This window comes from Protopterus annectens, chromosome 9.part0 (genome assembly GCF_019279795.1).
Source record: "Protopterus annectens isolate FY-2018-M chromosome 9.part0, PAN1.0, whole genome shotgun sequence".
Lineage (NCBI taxonomy): Eukaryota > Metazoa > Chordata > Ceratodontiformes > Protopteridae > Protopterus > Protopterus annectens.
This window is the reverse complement of record NC_056743.1, coordinates 1,168,538,342-1,168,557,872: the sequence shown is the minus strand read 5'-3', so window position 1 is coordinate 1,168,557,872 and position 19,531 is coordinate 1,168,538,342. Positions and strand designations below refer to the sequence as shown.

Genomic DNA, 19,531 nt, shown 5'->3' with positions numbered 1-19,531 from the left:
AGAGATTATATAAAGGCTATTCAACTAGAACCAAGTGATGTTCTGGCCAAATTCAATATCCCGCTTTAACCTGATGAACCCACTGAGTATGCAGAATCCTTTCTGCCATATTCTATGCACACGTGTATAGCTGCACAGCTGCATCTGCCCCCTCCCCAAAAGTAAACACAGTGGCAAATTTACAAATAAATCCGTGGGGTAGAACCCAAATATAAACAGGCTTTCCCAATAAAAGAAGAAAAAAACCTTTACTGCATGCAGTAATAAATGTAACTCTCAAGATGCCAACAATGCTCTTTCTAAACTTAAAGAACCCTGGGCCGTGATCAACCCAACCAAAGCTAGATATGAGATAAAAACAGCCACCCAGGCAAGAGACAACCATAAAGCCTTCTTTAACTATACTAGAAACAATGCCCAGCATTGCATAGAGCTTACAGTAAATGATGTCACATGCTCAGACGCTGTGGACATAGCCAATAAACTAGTGGATAAATTTCGCTCTGACTTTGCCACCCCCTCTCCCCCTACATTCTCAGATCACATACTTACATCTACATCCCCCCCCCCATATCTCCCAAGAACAAGTCCTCAAAGCATTTTTCAAAGCCAATAACACTGCTTGTATGGGGTCTAGATAATATACCAGTCTGCCTACTGGACAGCCTAAAAAAGGACATGTCAAACAACCTACACAGGCTATTCAGTATCAGCCTCCAAACAGGCATTGCATAGGACAGCAAAAGTCATCTCCTGCTCAAAGCTGGGGAGTGAATGGACTGGGTTAATTATAGATCCAGAAGTCTGACCTGCCTAATCTGTAAGGCTACGAAGAGGATCACTATGGAATTAATAAATAAGAATATAGATAAGATACAGACTCTTGACACAAGCCAGTTCGGTTTAGTCAAGGGCAGGTCCTGCCTGCTTAAACTGTTTGAATTCTTTTAGAAGGTTGCTGAAGTAATGGATGTGGGAAAACTGGTACACAACTCCTTATCTAGAACTTTCAAAGTCATTCGACAAAATTTCATACTTGGCAATTGTAGATAAACTCTTCGAGCTGAATGTTCATCCCTGTGTAACTTCCTGGGTAGCAAACTGTCTCAGAAATAGAACCCAGGAAATTAGGGTAGGTAGCTCTACCTCCTCCAAAAGACCAGTCAGCAGTAGTATACCTTAAGATTCGGTGCTTGGGCCAATCTTCTTTTGTATTTACTTCTTGGTGGTCAAGTGTTGATGGCTGACCAAGTTTGCATTTGACTGTAAACTTGGTGCCATTATAAACTCTCCACAGGATACCAAAATCTTTCAAGAGGGCCTTTCCTAAACTAACAGCTGATGTCATAACTGTGGACTAAAACTAAGTGTAAAAAATGTATAAATGTATTACAACAATAATACACCTTTAAAAATGAATCTGATAGTTAGGGACTTGGGAACCTATGTAGACAACAAACTGTCCTTAGATCACCATATATCCACTATTGCAAGAAAGTCTGTTAGTTTATTAGTAAGGGTATAGTGTCTACTTCCAGGAATGTGATCATTCCACTGTACTTGGCACTTATTGGGCAGATCATTGAGTAGAATGCCCCTTTTAGTAAGTATCTATTCAAACACTTAACACAACCTGAATGACACTTTCTTAAGAAAATCAAGGAGATAAATCATAAAAACTACACAGACAGCAGTAGAAGAGGAACAAGGCATTGAAACCAAGGGGAGATTTCTGCCTCACATATAGAGCCTCAACAAACCCTGGCATCTCAGATCTACTGCACATTCCTAAACTCTAATGGTGGCATAAGCACCTGCTGAAGGCATCCTGATCAATAGAACATGTTACCACTTCTCTGGAATAGTCTTCCTCCACATAAAGTAAAGCACTTCTCTTACTGTATTCAAATGTAATCTGGATGAATGGATGGGAAATTCTCAAATTCACCCCAGTTTAGCACCCTTGACCCTTATTGATAGGAATAACATGCAAAAGTTCTGCCCAGCTCTGGTTATTTGCACTTAAATTACAAAAGTTAAAAACTTTGTGGGAATGCAGGGCTAGGTTTCTAAAGATCCTCACGGATCAACAGCCTAGTGTCTATGAACTACTTCTCAATGACAAAGTTAGTTTACTGATTTAAGGGTTTAATAAGGGAGTGCCATGTGCTACAAACTATTTTTCTGTTGAAATTTTTTTTATGTTATCAAACTTTCCATGAGAAATCACTGCGCACAACAGACCCCCAAATTTAAGAATAAATCAAATCAATTAAAACTCACATGTTCTTAGGAAGTCATCTCCACTGTTATGGTTTCCAGGATCCACATACTTTGATTTGAACTGGTCACTAAGAGAAAAACTCCTACAAGTATGGACCTTGTCAGGATCTGCAGAAACAAGAAACAACTGTAAATTAAAATGGAAGTTTTTGTTTTGCTGCACTTAGTATAGCTATACTGAAACCAGTTCCAATGAAGAGCTACATTCCGATGCATTCCAATTTAAGGAGAACCTAAGCAGCTGTGCAAAGTTATTAGATCATTCTACATGGGAAAACTGCTAGCCGTTTCCAAAGTGCAAAAAGCTATGCATATGTTGACAACATAAGTGAGAACAATGAGAACATTTATGCTCCAGGTCTTAACCGGTTTAAGCTTGGTTTCTGTGGTTCCAAGCACTTTTCACACTGAAATACAATTCACAACATAAGGGCTGGAATGGTGAAACAGAAGTTACAGCCTTTGCATCTTATACAATGACAGATGATGGAACTAGGACAAGACCTTCAGACAGCCTGTAACGGAGAAAGTCACATCTCAAGGCATCTCCTGAAATGAATTAAATTATTCCAGATAATGAAACTAAACCAGCATACAACCAGACTCAAGGACAGCATGGGGTGCCTCCCTTAGGGGCTGGAAGAACTCAAAGACAGTGCCACAACTGTTGAACTTGTAACCTGAAAACCAATGTATTTTAATTGAATGGAAAAAAGGTACCGATATGTAATGTGCAAGGGAAAGTACAGGACAGAACCACTGTACTATAAAATAATCTGCAAACCTCTCCAAGAGAAGGTAATGAAAAAAAATTCATCAAGGAGGATACTGGTTAGATTCAGTAATAATAAATGGAAGGGTAATATAGAATGGAGAAGAGTCTGCCAGACTGTTCTGATATCAATGTTTTGCAAAACAGCAAATCAAGAGAACTCACTGAATGTGGTCTATCGTGACTTCATTAGTGTTCCAGAGTTAGTGTTATAAGAAAGTGTAGGGAAGCAGAAAATGGCTAATGTGGGTCCAGACTTGTGAACTGTACAAGTGGCTTCATGGCAAAGATAGTAGACCTGTTGTAAGGCATGTGTTAAGCACTGCAAAATCAAGTGGAATGTTTAGTGGCCAAAGGATGAACTAATCCAAAAAGGTCTGGAAGTCTTAGATATCATCAAGAGGCAAAGGAACAAGAACAATGTGTCTTTAAATGATACCATGAGATAGGTGATGGCAAAAAATGGAAGCATCGACTTCAAAGAAGATTTAGATACACAACAAGCCAAGATGGACAAATCAGCAGACAGTTCAGTGTGAACAAGTGTAAATAAATATGATTCAAAGTTAGAAACACTATGGGAATATAATCTGAAGAGAGTAAGTTTGTATAGTTATGCACATTTAAGCTAAACGACTTGAAATGTAAATCAGCAGTGGCAGAAGCAAACAGGACCTTATAGCGTATTTCAAGCAATGCAGACTCCAGATCACAGGTCTCATCTTACTAATGTACAGAAACTTTACTTCAAGTACTGTGGGTAATTTTGCAGACCACTGCTTAAGAAAGGCACCCAATTAATGGAAAAAAAATCTGTAAAGAGATTGTGAAGACTTTGGTACAAATGAAAAATAAACAGCCTTCAAGAACAGGCTGAGGGCAATGGCTATATAATGGAAAGAAAAGACAGACTTGGTAGTTGCACAAAAGTCCTTGAGGATCTGGTAAGAGGGATAAAATGCAGAAAAAGAGTAACATGGAACAGTTCCACATAGCAGGCAAACAGATGATGACTGAAGAAAGGCACAAGAAAAATTTACTTTCAAACAAGGCAGTTATGAGCAATAGGGTTTATGCAAGTGAGTGGCAGAATGTGTTAAAATATGGTACAAGTGGATACAGGTGAGGCAAGAAGGACAGCCACAGGGGCTAGCTGCAAAACATGGGTAGACTAGACAGACCAATGACCTTGAAATCAAAGCAGAAAAAAAGAGTTTTCGGATGGTGGATAAAAGAAACGTTTCTATTTTAGGAAAAATATAATTCTGCTTTCTGAAGTTTCATAACCATAATTGGGGGAGGGACTAAGACACAGATGGAATAAATCATACAAGGCAACATGGTCCAGAAAATACAGTTATATCGATAAGAAGCACTATACCAGATGTAAGACTCAACATCAAGTGGAGTTCAGCATGTGCTAATCACATCAAGCTCTTTCATTAAAAGATGAACGAAGATTCGTTTGCTGTAAATCATCAAGTTTTCTGCTCTTACTAACTAGAACAGTTTTTTTTTCTGGCACCAAAGCCCTAGTTTTCTGCCTGACATCATTTCATAGAAAGCACTGGCTACTATTACGTACAAGATGACTGTTTTCTGGACAACTCCACAGTTCTTGCACTCCCACCAGCTGTCCGAAGGCAGCCTGCTACTCTACACTCTCGACTGCTAAAACCTTGCACAGTTTTGCATATAATTAGTTCTTACGTTAGAACTAAATGTTTTGCTGCATAAGCTTTTTTTGGTTTACCCATGCACAGATTCAAAGATTCACTGCCTTGTGAATAAAATTATACACTGCTGAGATATGCCTCTTACTGCCAAGTGCCTTCAGCCTACTGACTGGCTAAGAAATAATAAAAAAATACTTAATGCTGCATCTACATTAATCAGAGTAGCTATCCTTTCTTCTCAACACACAAGCTTTAGGTGATAGCTACAGTACTCATATTGTTACCTGAATCGCTTCCATGTTAAGCTGCACAGAGGTTGTGCTCAATTCCATGACCAATTCCAGTTTATTATTCCACTACTCACATTTTCAAAGTTCTAGTCTTTTTGACTCTTAACAAAACAATCCCAAAACAAGCTAGGTTATACAAGCAACAAATCAGTTGAGAAGCAGCTATGTACAGGATGGCTGTAACATTTGGGTGGTATGACACACCCTGAATCTTTACACAGTAAAGTTACCTTCAATTAAAATACATTGGTTTCAGGTTACAAGTTCAACAGTTGTGGCACTGTCTTTGAGTTCTTCCCTAAGGGAAGGCACCCATGCTGTCCTTGAGTCTGGTTGTTTTGTTGGTATGTCAATATTCTGCACAAATATTCAACATTTATTCCACTTGTTGACAAGACAGTACAATTTTTCAGAGGTGATCGGGGAGAAACAACATACAAAACAAAAATGATACAGTTTACAAAGCAACAATGAATAATTACTTCAACAGGTCAGACAAATAATAGGAGGTATATGTATACAAATAACAGTACGGTATACGAATTACTGAGAGCAAGCAATGCTGCCTTTAAGGCTAGAGACAGAAACACTTTGGAAAAGGCCAGGGCCAACATGAATAAAGGTGTGAGAGTAGCACAACGGGCCTACAGTCTAAAAATACACACCCCTCACTGATCAGAAAGATACCAGGCAGCTGTGGAGAGGGAGCCAAAACATCACTCATTATAAGCCACCATCCACGCAATGTGATAAGCCATTCTTTTTAAACAAGCTAAAAATCTGCTTCAGTAGATTCTCGAGGAATCAAACAGAACCTTACCTAAGAGAACTCACCAAAGCAGATGCCACATCACTATGCCTCAAAACTTAGAAGAGGTATGCAGGAACCTATGTAGGGTTCACCCAGGCAAAACAGCTGGTCCAGATATGATCCCAGGGAGGCTACTTAAAAACTGTGCTGATCAGTTGGTACCAGTCTTCACAGACATTTTTAATACATCTCTCAGCCAGGAAAAAGTGCCCAAATGCTTTAAGACCACCAATATCACGTCTCTGCCCAAGAAACCATCTCCAGCATCATTAAATGATTACCGGTCAACTGCACTTACCTCAGTAGTGAAGAAGTGTTTCAAGAAAATAGTCAAGGATCACATACCTACCTGCTACATTTGATCCTTTACAATTTGCATACAAGCCAGATCATTCTGCTGTGGATGCCATAGCCTTAACACTTCATCACACTTTGGACCACCTGGAAAATAAGGACTGTTATGCATGCATGCTGTTCATAGACTTCAGGTCTGCCTTTAATACGGTAATTCCACAACAACTGCTGTCTAAGCTGAGTAAAGTGGGCATAGAAAACACAATATGCAACTGAATTCTTAACTTCCTGACTGAAAGGCCACAAATAGCTTCAGCAAAAAAACATCACTCAAGCATCACCCTAAATACTTGGGTCCCACAAGGTTGCATACTCAGTCCACTTCTTTTCACAATTCTAACACATGGACTGTACAGCTATGCATCAGTCAAATAGAATCATCAAATTTGCAGATGACACCACAGTAATTGGCCTAGATGAGGGGGGGCCTGGAGGGAGTAGGTGAACCAACTCATTCATTGGTGTGCAGACAACAACTTAGCAATAAATGTTGGGAAAATGAAGGAAATCATCATCAACTTTAGGAAGGAGAATAAGCCACACATTCCTATCATCATCAATGGTGCCATAGTGGAGAGAGTAAATAGCACCAAATTCCTAGGGCTACATATCTCGCAAGGCCCAAGATGGCCCACAAACACTTCTACCTTACAAAGGCAGCCCAAAAATGTCTCCAGTTCCTTAGGAGACTTCGTAGGTCTAACTTCCTCCACAGGTCCGACTTACCTTCTACAGAGCCACGATTGAGAGTGTACTGACAAACATCGTAGTCTGGTATGGAATTTGCTCTCAAGCTGATCAGAAGGCACTGGATAAGATTGTCAACAGGCCAAAAAAAATCATTGGCTCAAACCTTCAATCCCTACAGAACATATTCAAACAGATGCTATGGTAGAGTCCAAAAACTGTTGATTGATATACACCATCTGGCATATGGACTTTTCAAAACTCCTGCCAACAAGTAAGGGCTACAGAAGCCTTAGATGTAGGACATCCAGCGTCCATAGCAGCTTCCTTCCACATGCTATCAGACTGCTGAACAACAAAGCCATAGCCTAACCTGCTAAATGGGTAAAACAATTTATTTGCAATATGTCATTGTAAATTACATAACTCTCTGCATAGCTCACTTTGTATGTCTCTATCTGTGCTATAATAACTTGTCAATTGTAAGTTGATGGCATATATTGGTGGTGGGTAAGTTTTACATGTGTGCCTCTTTTATATATTTATAGTACTGTTTTTTGTATATCCTTATATTTCTACTGAGTCTGTTTCCTGTTGTTGTATTTGTTTCGTTTCTGCTGTTAAAAAGCTTTCACATTTTTTTACTTTCTTTATTTTTAGTATCTTATTTTGATTTTGATTTTTACTTTTTAATTTTTATTAATCTATCTTCCATCTGTAAACTGTCATTCTTATGGTATGAGCCTCAGTATCAAAATTTCGTGCAGGGATACGCACTTTTTCCTCTGTGTTGATCTGTATGACAACAATTTTTATTTTTTATTTATTTTTTATTTTACATTTGTTGACCGGGCTAGTCTAGCTGGATACATGTCCATTTTCAGTAGAGGCCCGGGGAGATAAGCTCCAACAGTCATTACAAGTTTAAATAGAGAAAAGGTAATACAAAATAAAATGTTTAAACAGAGCTAGTTAAGACACAAATATGATAGGAGCAAAAATGAAAAGTATAATCATACAATGTTTTAAAATAAAAATAAAAATACAAAAAAAGCTTTTTTCTTTTTGGATTACAAATGTCATTCAGTGTATATATGATAGCATATATCTGCATAGATGTTATGCAGAGGAAATGTCATTCAGTGTATATATGATAGCATATATCTGCATAGATGTTATGTAGAGGGAGAGCTATCAGGATATAAGGAGAAGAGAAAGAATGAATCATGTAAGAAGAAAGGAGAGAGAGGAAGAAGGAAAGTTGATCTGGGTTGGTGCCTGGGGTGGATAATAGTTTAGTTTGACAAATTATGAGGTGAACTGATACATTAGCTACATAGATTAAACACTCGACAAGTCAATCAGTTGAAGATATATTAAAACATTCACTTTTAAGATGCACAATATATGCAAACTCTAAAAAAGAAATTGTGCTCGTTTCCCGCCTTTCCTGTAACTAGTTTAGTCCAGATACAGATTTGCTGTACACAAGACTGTCTGCAGGCTTCTGAGTGGTGCCAAAGTCTGCTCTTCAATTTTTCCCTTAGAGCTGCTATTTCTCTCTTCTCCTGCACTTTTACTAGCTTATACTTATTAGTCTAGCACTTTACCAGACTTCTTGTAGCAATTATTGCAGCACACAAAAGTGCTACCAGCACTAAACATTCTACAAAGAAACAGCTCCAGAAGTTACTAAAGCCCACCCATCCAGTCATGTCTAAAGGTCAGTTCATTGTGCTTTCTCCTATTAACCTGGTGAACTTGGGCATCCTGAGGCACTGTAGCAACTGCCTCATGTACACTGACAACCCTCTCCTTTTACCTCCCAACACTCAAGACTTGCAAGAGATGCACTTATATATCCAAATTGGAAGCCACGCACTCTCCAGCCAAGACCAGAATAGCTGGTCAAGAGGAGAAGGTCAACACTTGCACCACACCACATGGGAACACATAGCCCTCCAGAACACACATCAGCACTGCCTTCACATAAAAACACAAACCACATACCCACCTTCACAGAGGCTCTCAATAAAAACCCAAACAGCAGATACCTCCAAGGCAGAAACACACTCGACCACCACAACTCAACACTAATCATGAGACACACAACTCTCCTAAACAGTGTGTCACTCAATCAAAGCCCCTACGGCAAAACAACATGCCAAGGGTTGAATAAGGAGAAAGTAACAGTCAGCTGCCTGTCAGGATCCACCACACAACGCACGCACTCATGTCCCACAACAACAGGTACAGATATGATTCAGTCATTGTACATGTGGGTGTGAATGACCTGAGACGTACCTCTCTGGACTACATGAAGAGAGACATGGAGGAGCTCTCGGATTATGTAGCCCAGGCGGGTATTACCGTAGCCCTGAGCAGCATCCTACCATCACCTAGAATGACACCACAGTACAAGCAGAAAATGATTGATTTCAACAATTGGCTAAGTTTCTGGTGTCATTCTAAGGGGATCCAATATCTGTCTGCCTGGGATGACACAATTGACAGACCTTGATGCTTTGCCAGAGATGGCTTGCATCTCTCACTCCTGGGCTTCCTGATTACTGGCCAAGGTTCTTGCCATGCCTATAGTCTCTTTTTTAGGCGGTGTCCCAAAGACCAAATTACCACTGTAACAGCTACAAACAAATGCAATCTGAGGGTCATGCTGCTCAACGCTTCAAGTCTAAATCTCAAAATGCACTCGCTCAAAGAACTTAAAATGGAAAACATTAACATTTGTGCTATAACAGAGACCTGGTTCAAAGCAGAAAGCACTCCTGCACTACCAGGCTATAACTCATTCCACACCTTTCGACCCCAGAACTTGGACCAAAGCTCCAAAGGCCGTGGTGTTTTCCATATTCATAAATGATGCACACACCTCCAGACTGGAAGCCCAACATAACATTTCAGAGAAACTTCAGGTGCAGAAGACAGCGATTCAGGTTGTAGCCTGCTATAGGTCCCCAACCATATCCCCAAGATTCTCACTCCACGTTCTTAAGCACCCTGGAGAATGCTAGGGTCCAACCTAACACACTCATACTAGGCAACTTCAACTACCCCTCCATTAACTGGGAAAACTACTCGTATACCAACACACTCGTCCAACGTTTCCTGGAATTCATTAATTCCAATGCCCTGGACCAGCTCGTTCTTACCCCCACTAGAGATAGCAACATCCTTGACCTGGTCATTACTAAAATGGGCGACAGTTGCTCTATACCAATAGTCAACTCCTCCCTGGTTAGACGAGACTACAAACGAATCACCTTGGAAATCCCCCCCGCAAAGGTAACCACCATGAAAAACTTCTCCAAAGCTAACTTTGGGCTCCTAAAAACAGAGGTGGCCAACTTCACGGCACCCATGAAAATGGAGAATAGTTGCATGACCGCTGAATCATACATCAAATGCACTGTACAAACACGTACACAAATGCATGGATCTCGCCATACCCAATAAAAACAAGATGGTCTCCTCCAAAAAAAGGAAGCCAATCTAGTCGTACCCTGCCATAAACTCTACAACAGAAGGACGACTGATGAGAAATAAGATGAAGTCCCAAGATTGGAAAAACTCCCTTATCAGCCTCACCAAAGTTGAGATCCTTCATCAAATCCTCTAAAGCTAGCTATGAAAACAGAATTACAGCATATAGTAAAGACAACCACAAGGCCTTCTATAGGTATGTACAGAATCTCCACTGCAATACCCAGACTTGCTTTGAGCTACTGCACAATGGTACCTCCTATACAGAGCCAACAGATATTGCCAATATACTGGTAGACCGATTCAGTGCCAACTTTACCCCTCCCTCCCTCTAAAGGACCAATCACAATACCAGTAGATTGCCAGGCACCTAGTACTACTGTTGCACAGGCTAAAACAGCACTGTCCAAGGCCAAGAATACAGCTTCTATGGGACCTGACAATATCCGTGGCTGTGTTCTACATGAATTACAGAGTGAAGTGGCACTTTACCTTTGTGCCCTGTTCAATCATAGTCTCAACTCAGGCTTTGTCCCCTACCAAATGACGCACTGCTACAGTCATCCCTCTCCAGAAAGAAAGAGCAACTACAGACCCTGGGAACTACTGCCTGATTAGCCTGATGAGTCTGATATGCAAAACTATGGAACGCATCATCATGGACCTAATAAACAAGGATACAGGGAACCTCCAAACTTTGGATCCAACACAGTTTGGTTTTGTGAAGGGTAGATCATGCCTGCTCAACCTGGTCGACTTCTTTGCGTCACCAGAGCTGTGGATGAAGGCAAGATGATTCATACAACCTACCTTGATCTGGCAAAGGCCTTTGATACCATTCTCCATTCAGGAATCATAGAAAAATTCACTAAGCTAGGCATCAACCCATGTATCACTAGGTGGGTTGCAAACTGGCTCACAGATAGAACCCACACTGTGAAAGTAGCTGACTTCAAGTCAGACTGCAGTCACAAGTTGAGTCCCACAGGGTTCGGTCCTGGGTCCTCTCCTGTTTTGGTATCTACTTCTCTGAAGTCCATGCCAACACGAAGGGATTCTGGCTGACAAAGTTCGCAGATGACTGCAAGTTGAGAGCTATTATTAACTCCCCAAGTGATGTTGACATCCTACAGAAAGGCCTCACTGAGAACGACGACTGGTGTCAGAACCATGGCCTTAAGCTCAATGCCAAAAAATGTGTCATTATCCCCTTTGGGAAAAACCCAGTTTCCATGAATTACCACATCGATGTAGTCCACTGAACACAGAAGGCATTATAAGATCTGGGAACACAGGTTGACAGCAACCTCTGTTTTGACCACCACATTGCCACTTTGGTCAGAAAGTCCTTCTATGTAGCACATCTCATTACTAACGGTTTTGCATCCAGGAAGAAAGAGGTCATTGTCTTGCTCAAGAGGAGAAGGGAAATACTTGCATCACACCACCAGTCTTACATAGACACATTAAACCAGCACCGGCAAAAAACACACAAATACATAAAAACATACTCTGAGACTCTAAATAAAAATCTGCAAAACCAACAGAGACCTCCAAAGCAAACATCCAAGCAACCTCCACCCCCTCCAACACAAACCATGAAACACATACTTCACAAAACCAGTGTGCCATGCAATCACAGCCCTTAAGGCAAAATAACGTACCCAACATACTAGTAATAGGTGACTCTATAGTCAGACACACTGGCGTCCCACTCACTAGGCTGAATAAGAAGAAGGTTGCTGTTAGCTGCCTGTCGGGTGCCAGGATCTGCCACATAACACAAGCACTCAGGTCACTCCAGAACAAGTACAGCTATGACTCTGTCATTGTCCATGTTGGTGTGAATGACCTGAGCCATACTTCCCTGGACTACATGAAGAGAGACATGGAAGAGCTCTCTGATCACGTAGCCCAGGCCAGTACGACCCTGACCCTGCATCCTGCCCTCACCAAGAATGAAACCACGGTATAAAGAAAGAATTTTCGATTTCAACAACTAGTTAAGTTTCTGGTGTCATTCAAAGGGGATCCAGTGTCTGTCTGCCTGGGATGACATGCTCGACAAGCCATGCTGCTTCGCCAGAGACGGCTTGCACTTGTCACCCTTAGGCTTTCGAATACTGGCCAAGGCTCTTGCCTCCTCCATAGTGCCTTTTTTAGGCAAGGCTCAAAAGACAAACCCACCGCCGTAAATAGCACAAGTAACAAAAAACTGAGGGTAATGCTACTCAATGCCTGAAGTCTAAACCTCAAAATGCACACACTCGAGGCACTCCTCAGTATGGAGAAAATCGATATATGTGCAGTAATAGAAACCTGGTTTAAGGCTCCAGAGCGCACCCCAGCACTACCAGGCTACAACTCATACCATACATTTCGGCCACAGAACCCAAACCGAAATACAAAAGGTGGGGGTGTATCCATATTAATCAAGGATACCCACACCTCCAGGTTAGTGGCACAGCACGATGCTTCAGAGGTCATCCACGTGCAACTAACAATGGGCAAAACTGCAATTCAAATTGTAGCTTGCTACAGATCACCCACCATGTCCCAGGACTCCCATTCCGCATTTCTGGAAACACTGGGAAACATAAAGGTCCTTCCAAACACCCTAATATTGGGTGATTTCAATTACCCAAACATTATACTCAAGTACTAACTCCCTTGCCCAACTTTTCCTAGAATTTATAAACTCAAATGCCCTGGTTCAACAGGTCAACACTCCCACCAGAGGTGACAACATATTAGACCTGGTCATCACCAACATGGGTGACCGGTGTTCCACACCAGAGGTCAACTCCTCATTGGTTTGACCTGACCATAAACAAATCACTTTGGATATCCATATTCCGCCCCCACCTCGGACAAGAAAACCACCATGAAACACTAACTTCACGTTACTGAAGACCGAGGTGGAAAGTTTCAAAGCCCCCATGCTGAAGGATAACACTGTCCAAGCTGCAAAATCCTTTACTAATGCATTCTACGGCCAGGTACAAGAATGCATGGATCATGCCATCCCAAGCAAAACCAAGACTCACTCCTCCAAGAAAAGGAGACCAGTCTGGTGGACTCCTGCCTTAAACAAGCTATACAACAGAAGGAGGAAACTAGTACAGAAAAAAATCCCAAGAAGGGAAGACATCCCTGATCAGTATCAGCAAGAAACTACAATCCCTCATAAAATCATCCAAGGTGAGCTTTGAAAGAAAAATTGCCAAGGACTCCAAAGATAACCACAAGGCATTTTTTAGCTATGTCAAGAATCTAAGTGGCAATGCTCAGATCTGCTCTGAGTTAGTGCAGAATGGCACAAAATACACTGAACCGGCCAATATCACCAACATCCTGGCAGACAGGTTCAGCACAAACTTCACCTCACTCTCACCCCCAAAAGGGCCAATAACTATACAAGAAAAATGTAGAGTCCCTGAAATCACAGACACTCAGGTTAAAACAGCCCTCTCCAAAGCCAAAAACACAGCATCAATGGGACCAGACGGTGTCCCAGGTTGCGTCCTACACGAGCTCAAAGATGAATTAACCCCTCACCTAAACACACTGTTCAAACTCAGCCTCTCCACAGGCTACATACCCATAGAGTGGTGCATAGCAACATTTACTCCACTCCACAAAGGTGGAGCCACAACAGACCCTGGGAACTATCGCTCTATAAGCCTGACTAGCTTGGTCTGCAAGACTATGGAGCACATCATCATGGAACTCCTTAAGAGAGAGACTGGGGACCTCCAAACACTGGACCCTACCAAGTTTGGCTTTGTTAAGGGCAGATCATGCCTCCTAAACCTGGTGGACATCTTTGAGACCATTACCAAGGCTATAGATGAGGGAAAGGTGGTACACAGCCTACCTAGACCTCGCTAAGGCCTTCGACAACATTCCCCATTCTGGTATTATAGACAAGCTCACCAGCCTGAACATAAACCTCTATGTCACAAGATGGGTTGCCAACTGGCTCACGGACAGAACCCACATGGTGAGAGTTGTGGGAGCTAGGTCCGACTCTAAACCGGTTACAAGTGGCGTTCCCCAGGGCTCAGTCCTAGGACCCCTCCTGTTCGGCATATACTTCTCAGAGGTACAGGCAAGCACAGGAGGAATATGGCTGACCAATTCCAGAGACAACTGCAAACTAGGGGCTATAACTTGACTCTCCAGCTGACACAGACATCCTCCAAAAGGGTCTCACTGAGACGGATACCTGGTGTCAAAATCATGGCCTCAAGCTAAATGCCAAAAAGTGCATAGTCATCCACTTTGGAAAAAACAAAGTACCCACAAACTACCACATAGGTGGTAGTCCCTTAAATACGGAAGACGTAATAAGGGATCTGGGGACCCAAGTAGATAGTAATCTCACATTTGATAATCACATTGCCAAAGTGGTTAGAAAATCCTTCTACGTGGCCCACCTAATCACAAAAGGGTTCGCATCCAGATCAAAAGAGGTCATTGTGCCCATCTACTCATCAGACCCATCATACAGTACAACCTCCCATTTGGGATGTACCTTACTAAACACCTGCAACAGCAAGAAAGACCACAGAAGTACCTCACCAAGAGGATCACTGGCCTCAAACAGATGCTCTATGCAGCTAGACTGAAGAAACTCCAGTTGTACTTGGTTGCATACTGCCTACTGAGAGGTGATCTCTGCCTGACATACAAGGCCATGTCCAACCCAGAATTGAAGGACATGCTCCACCTAAAGAAAACCTTATCCCCTCGAACCACATGCTCTAGGGATCTAAACCTCACCACAACAATAAATAGGAGGTGCTGGAGGGATAGATTCCTGTCCCAGAGACTTCTCATGCTTTGGAACAAGATCCCAATCTACATTAGGCAGAGCTCCTCGCTAACACTCTTCAAAAGAAACCTTGACGAGTGGATGGGAAACAAAGTTTACCTCTGGGATCACTTCAGTGGCTCTGCTGGACAGAGGCTCAGGGAACTAATCTAAGGGGGTGGCGAAAGCCAACACATTCTGGCTAGGCTTATAAATGCCTTCGGGCAGATAGCCTATTACCAGCCTATGAACCTACTCTTCCCTCATTAGGCCAGTCATAGAGTACAATGCCCCATTTGGCATGTACCTCACTAGACACCTGCAATAACTGGAGAGGCCGCAAAAGTACCTCATAAAGAGGAACCTATGCCTTAAACACTTGTCCTATATGGACAGACTCATAAAACTCCAACTAGTCTCTGTCTCATATCACCTACTTTGAGGCAATCTCTGCTTGACTTATAAAGCCATGTCTGACCCAGCTCTGTTAGAAATGCTACATCTAAAGAAATCCCAATCCCTCCACACCACACGCTCCAGAGACCTCAACCTCATTGCCACAACCAACAGAACATGCTGAAGGGACTGGTTCATAACCCAGAGACTGCCCATGCTATGGAACAGACTTCCCATACATGTCAAACAGAGCACTACACTGGCCCTCTTCAAGAGGAATCTTGATAAGTGGATGGGAAACAGAAAATTCACCCTGGGAATCACTCCAGTGGCTCTACTCGACAGAAGCACTGGGAACTAAGGTCAGGTGGCACGATGCCAGGGTAATCCTATGGGCTAGGCTTGTAAAGGCTCCAGGGCCATTAGCCTAACACACACCTAAGAACCTATTACCAGTTCATAACAAAAGTACCTACCTCAAAGACAAGTCAGAATTTATAGCAGTGATACAAAAACAGTGGCAAGGTTATAGAAGACTGAAAAGATTTGGAAAGGTTACATAGATTACAGAAATACATTACAAAAGACTAAGACTGTTTAAAAAGGATACAAACACAAGGTACTGTCACAATGCAAAGAAACTGCACTGCACACTGATTTATAGTAAGGACTTGAAAGATCATCTCTTCAGAAACATACCCAAACTGGTTGTACAAGACTTTACTCCTGAGTTTGCCATTACTAACACTAGAAAATTAATACATCATCTAGGTACTGTCATAAGTGTAAAGCAAACTGCACTGTGCATTGCTTTTTGGTAAGGCCTTGGAAGATCCTCCTTTTTAGAAAAATAGCTAAGTTGGTTGTACCACAGTTTAGTCCACGTTTTGCCAATAACAATATTAAGGAATTCTGAAGTACTGAGCTTTTTCTTTACCTTTGGAATGGAATGTCTACCAATCTGGATAAAAATGCTCTAAACCTAGTCAGTTTTCCTTTCAAATGTGAGAATCAAACCCTGTACCTTATGTTGGTGAGTTAAACACGTTAACCATTGTGCTAACCACCAACCATTACCAGTGAGAATCAGACCCTGTATCTTGTGTCTGTAAGGTAAACAGCTTAATCATTATGCCAAACCTGTTGGAAATGAGGTCAAACTGTAGCGGCATTACTGAAAAAAAAAAAGAGCAGTGAATACCAATCAAATTTAACTGCTTACTTTAATACAGTCTGTTGTCAGCAATTATCTATTTTACTTACTATAATCACAATGTCCCAAAAAGAGCACTTAAACCATTTCCATTTCATTCTCTTCAAATAAAGACAATGGAGTGGGCATCAGTCAATATTTCCAAGATGGGAGGGGGTACAAAGGAGCTTGTGTAATTATCCACAAAAGTCCACCAACAGTTTAGAAATTCATTTAACAACAACATATAACAATCAGATAACAAATCTGTTGCTCACAAAAGTCATAACAAAACAGGCATTTTCAGTACTGAAGATTGGCTTACACTGAACAAAGTAATCTGGTCAATAAAATTAGATAAGAGAGTTACATACAGAAATGGAGATGGCAGTCCTTCAGTTTATTCAAAATATGTTATGGAGTGGTAGGCAGAAAAATGTCCCGATTGTAGTCCAGTTTTTATTTTCTTGCCTATGTGCAATATTTGTATTCTTTAGTAAAAGCAGGCAATAAACAGTGCATTATACACCAAATGGAAACTATGTTCCCTTACTAACCCAACATTAGTAGAAACATTGCTGCATTCTGGATAAACAATATTCTGAGTTTTCTAATTACACAATGTATGAAACACTGTTGTTTTGAAGTTTATTAAAAGTCCATATTAATTACATTTTTCTTCAGCATATTTTGATTTTTATGCCCTGGTAATACATCAGAATCACGCTACAGGACAGATTCCACTATGACCTGGTCCACACAGCTGAGAGACTCTGCTTTTCAGCAATGCTATCCCTAAATTAAGTCTTATTGTGTAGTCTGCCTAGGAAAATGTAGCAGCTATGGTAGACTTGCCCAGCAGTAGAAAGAATATTATACAATGTTTATGTAATGGGTTTCATTAACATAGCATGCTTCTAAATCCCATTAGCTGCACAGTACATAGTCTGAATCAGCCTAAGCACGTGGTACTGTCCTCGGTGAAACATGAACGCAACCAACCTCACAGCTCTACTTCAATGTCAGAAATTGTATTGTAGTCATTTAGCTTGCTTGCAGTAGTAATTGTGACATACAGGTGGGACTGACGTTTCCCAAAGATGGCCATCACCATATTACCACCTGCATGTTGGCCACAAAAATCCACACACAGCAGGTAATATATGCATGTAATACATGCATTACTCATCTTAAAATACAAGAGTGGGAAGCTGAGGAGCTCTGCTACAAAAGCACAATGAGAACATTTTAAAAAATGAAGTTTGGAGCCATTCTCTGAGTATGAAGGGTAAAGCTCATACACCGCTAACCTGCATGCGTGTGGTATTCATCCAGCTCCAGTGTCCGAGACCAGTTCCACCTGTATGTCAGAAATGATACTTCAGTCATTTGGCAGTGTCAGCATATGGGTAGTTTCCCAACTGTCTATAGATTTTAATGGCTCTGAAGTTTGAATAGCTGTGTAAAATTTGAAAATACTGTGGTGTAGGAAGCCTAATTTAGTTTTTGGAACTGGAAAGAGGGTAACAGAAGTACTTATCTACTTGTGTTGCTTAAGGAATCCTGGCAGACCTTTTTTATCTGCTAAACCTGAATCTGTGAAAGTGATTGAGATACTGAGCTACTCTAAGAACAATGTCTTCTGGAATCCTACAGTAAGCGTTTCTTAGTTGCTTACATCCCAAAATGGCAGTGACAAGGACTGCCATGCTGACATGATTTTTATATTCTAATCTCTTGTTCTTCTCTCAGGACGGAGTTTTGATCCATAATATTTGATGCAGCCTAAACATCCTAAATGAGTCTTACTGTTTCTCCAATTAGTGACAGTGTTGTGAGTCACTGGCTTTCATAAGTATTATGAAAGCAAGCTGTCTTTGTTCTTTAACTAATCTGTGTCTCCTGTAAACTTTTAAAAGCCATTTCACAGCTCATTTACATTTCTTCAATTCAGAAACAAGTGAAAAGAAGGTCAGGTGTTCAAAATGGTAATCCTTAACAAAATTTAAAACATTCCCTCCCGCTCATTCTTGCTTAGTTTTAGCTCTATTCGTTCTTCATCCGTGAACAATATTAATCACTTCAAAGAGCTAGTAGGGTAAATACCATCTGCATGCAGTTTTCACTATAGCATTTAATTATGTAGTTAAGTGAAAACTGCAATACTTCATTGTCCAGAAATGAGTATTTACAAGTCTGTTCAAGCACTGTTAACAATGTAACTTATCCTCTTTCTTTTCTTCATTTAGTGTTCTCCATGAACTACATTTTTGGGAAAAAAATGTTTCTCTTTAGCCGTCAGACATGCTGCGGTCAGTAAGCACAATAGAGTCTCAAGATTTAAAACCATGGGCAGTATCAAATTATGAGAACTACAGACTCTACTGTGTTATCAGGCTGTGATGAATTCCTTTCCATAACATGAGATCTCAAGAGAGAAAAAATGGTGTAACCTTAATACTCTAATGTGGGGAAGCAAATGCATACATTTAAAAAAGTGCTGAAATGTTTCATCTAGCTGATAGATACAAAGAGGAATAAACTCTAAGACTAAATACATTACACAGAATCAAGCTTTCCTTTCATTTGTTGTGGAAATACTGCACTGCTGGTTTGGTTTACTTTCATAAACTGACATGAATCTGTACAAAGGACGGCTTCAGCTTAGTTATTGGTAAACTATTACTGTACATGTAAAGTTCTCCTGCATAAGGTCTGTTGACTATGAGCAGTTGTGTATCAAGACAAAACAA

At 41.0% G+C, this 19,531-nt stretch overlaps 1 protein-coding gene across 2 annotated transcripts in view; it reads right to left on the bottom strand.

The window, feature by feature from the left end:
* The window catches only part of CLDND1 (claudin domain containing 1), a 124,904-nt gene that overhangs the window by 69,416 nt on the left and 35,957 nt on the right, over positions 1-19,531 (bottom strand). For both annotated transcript variants that reach the window (XM_044084054.1, XM_044084053.1), the window contains exon 3: positions 2,284-2,391. In XM_044084054.1, the coding sequence (XP_043939989.1) occupies positions 2,284-2,391 (108 nt within the window). The remainder of the gene's footprint in view (positions 1-2,283; positions 2,392-19,531) is intronic.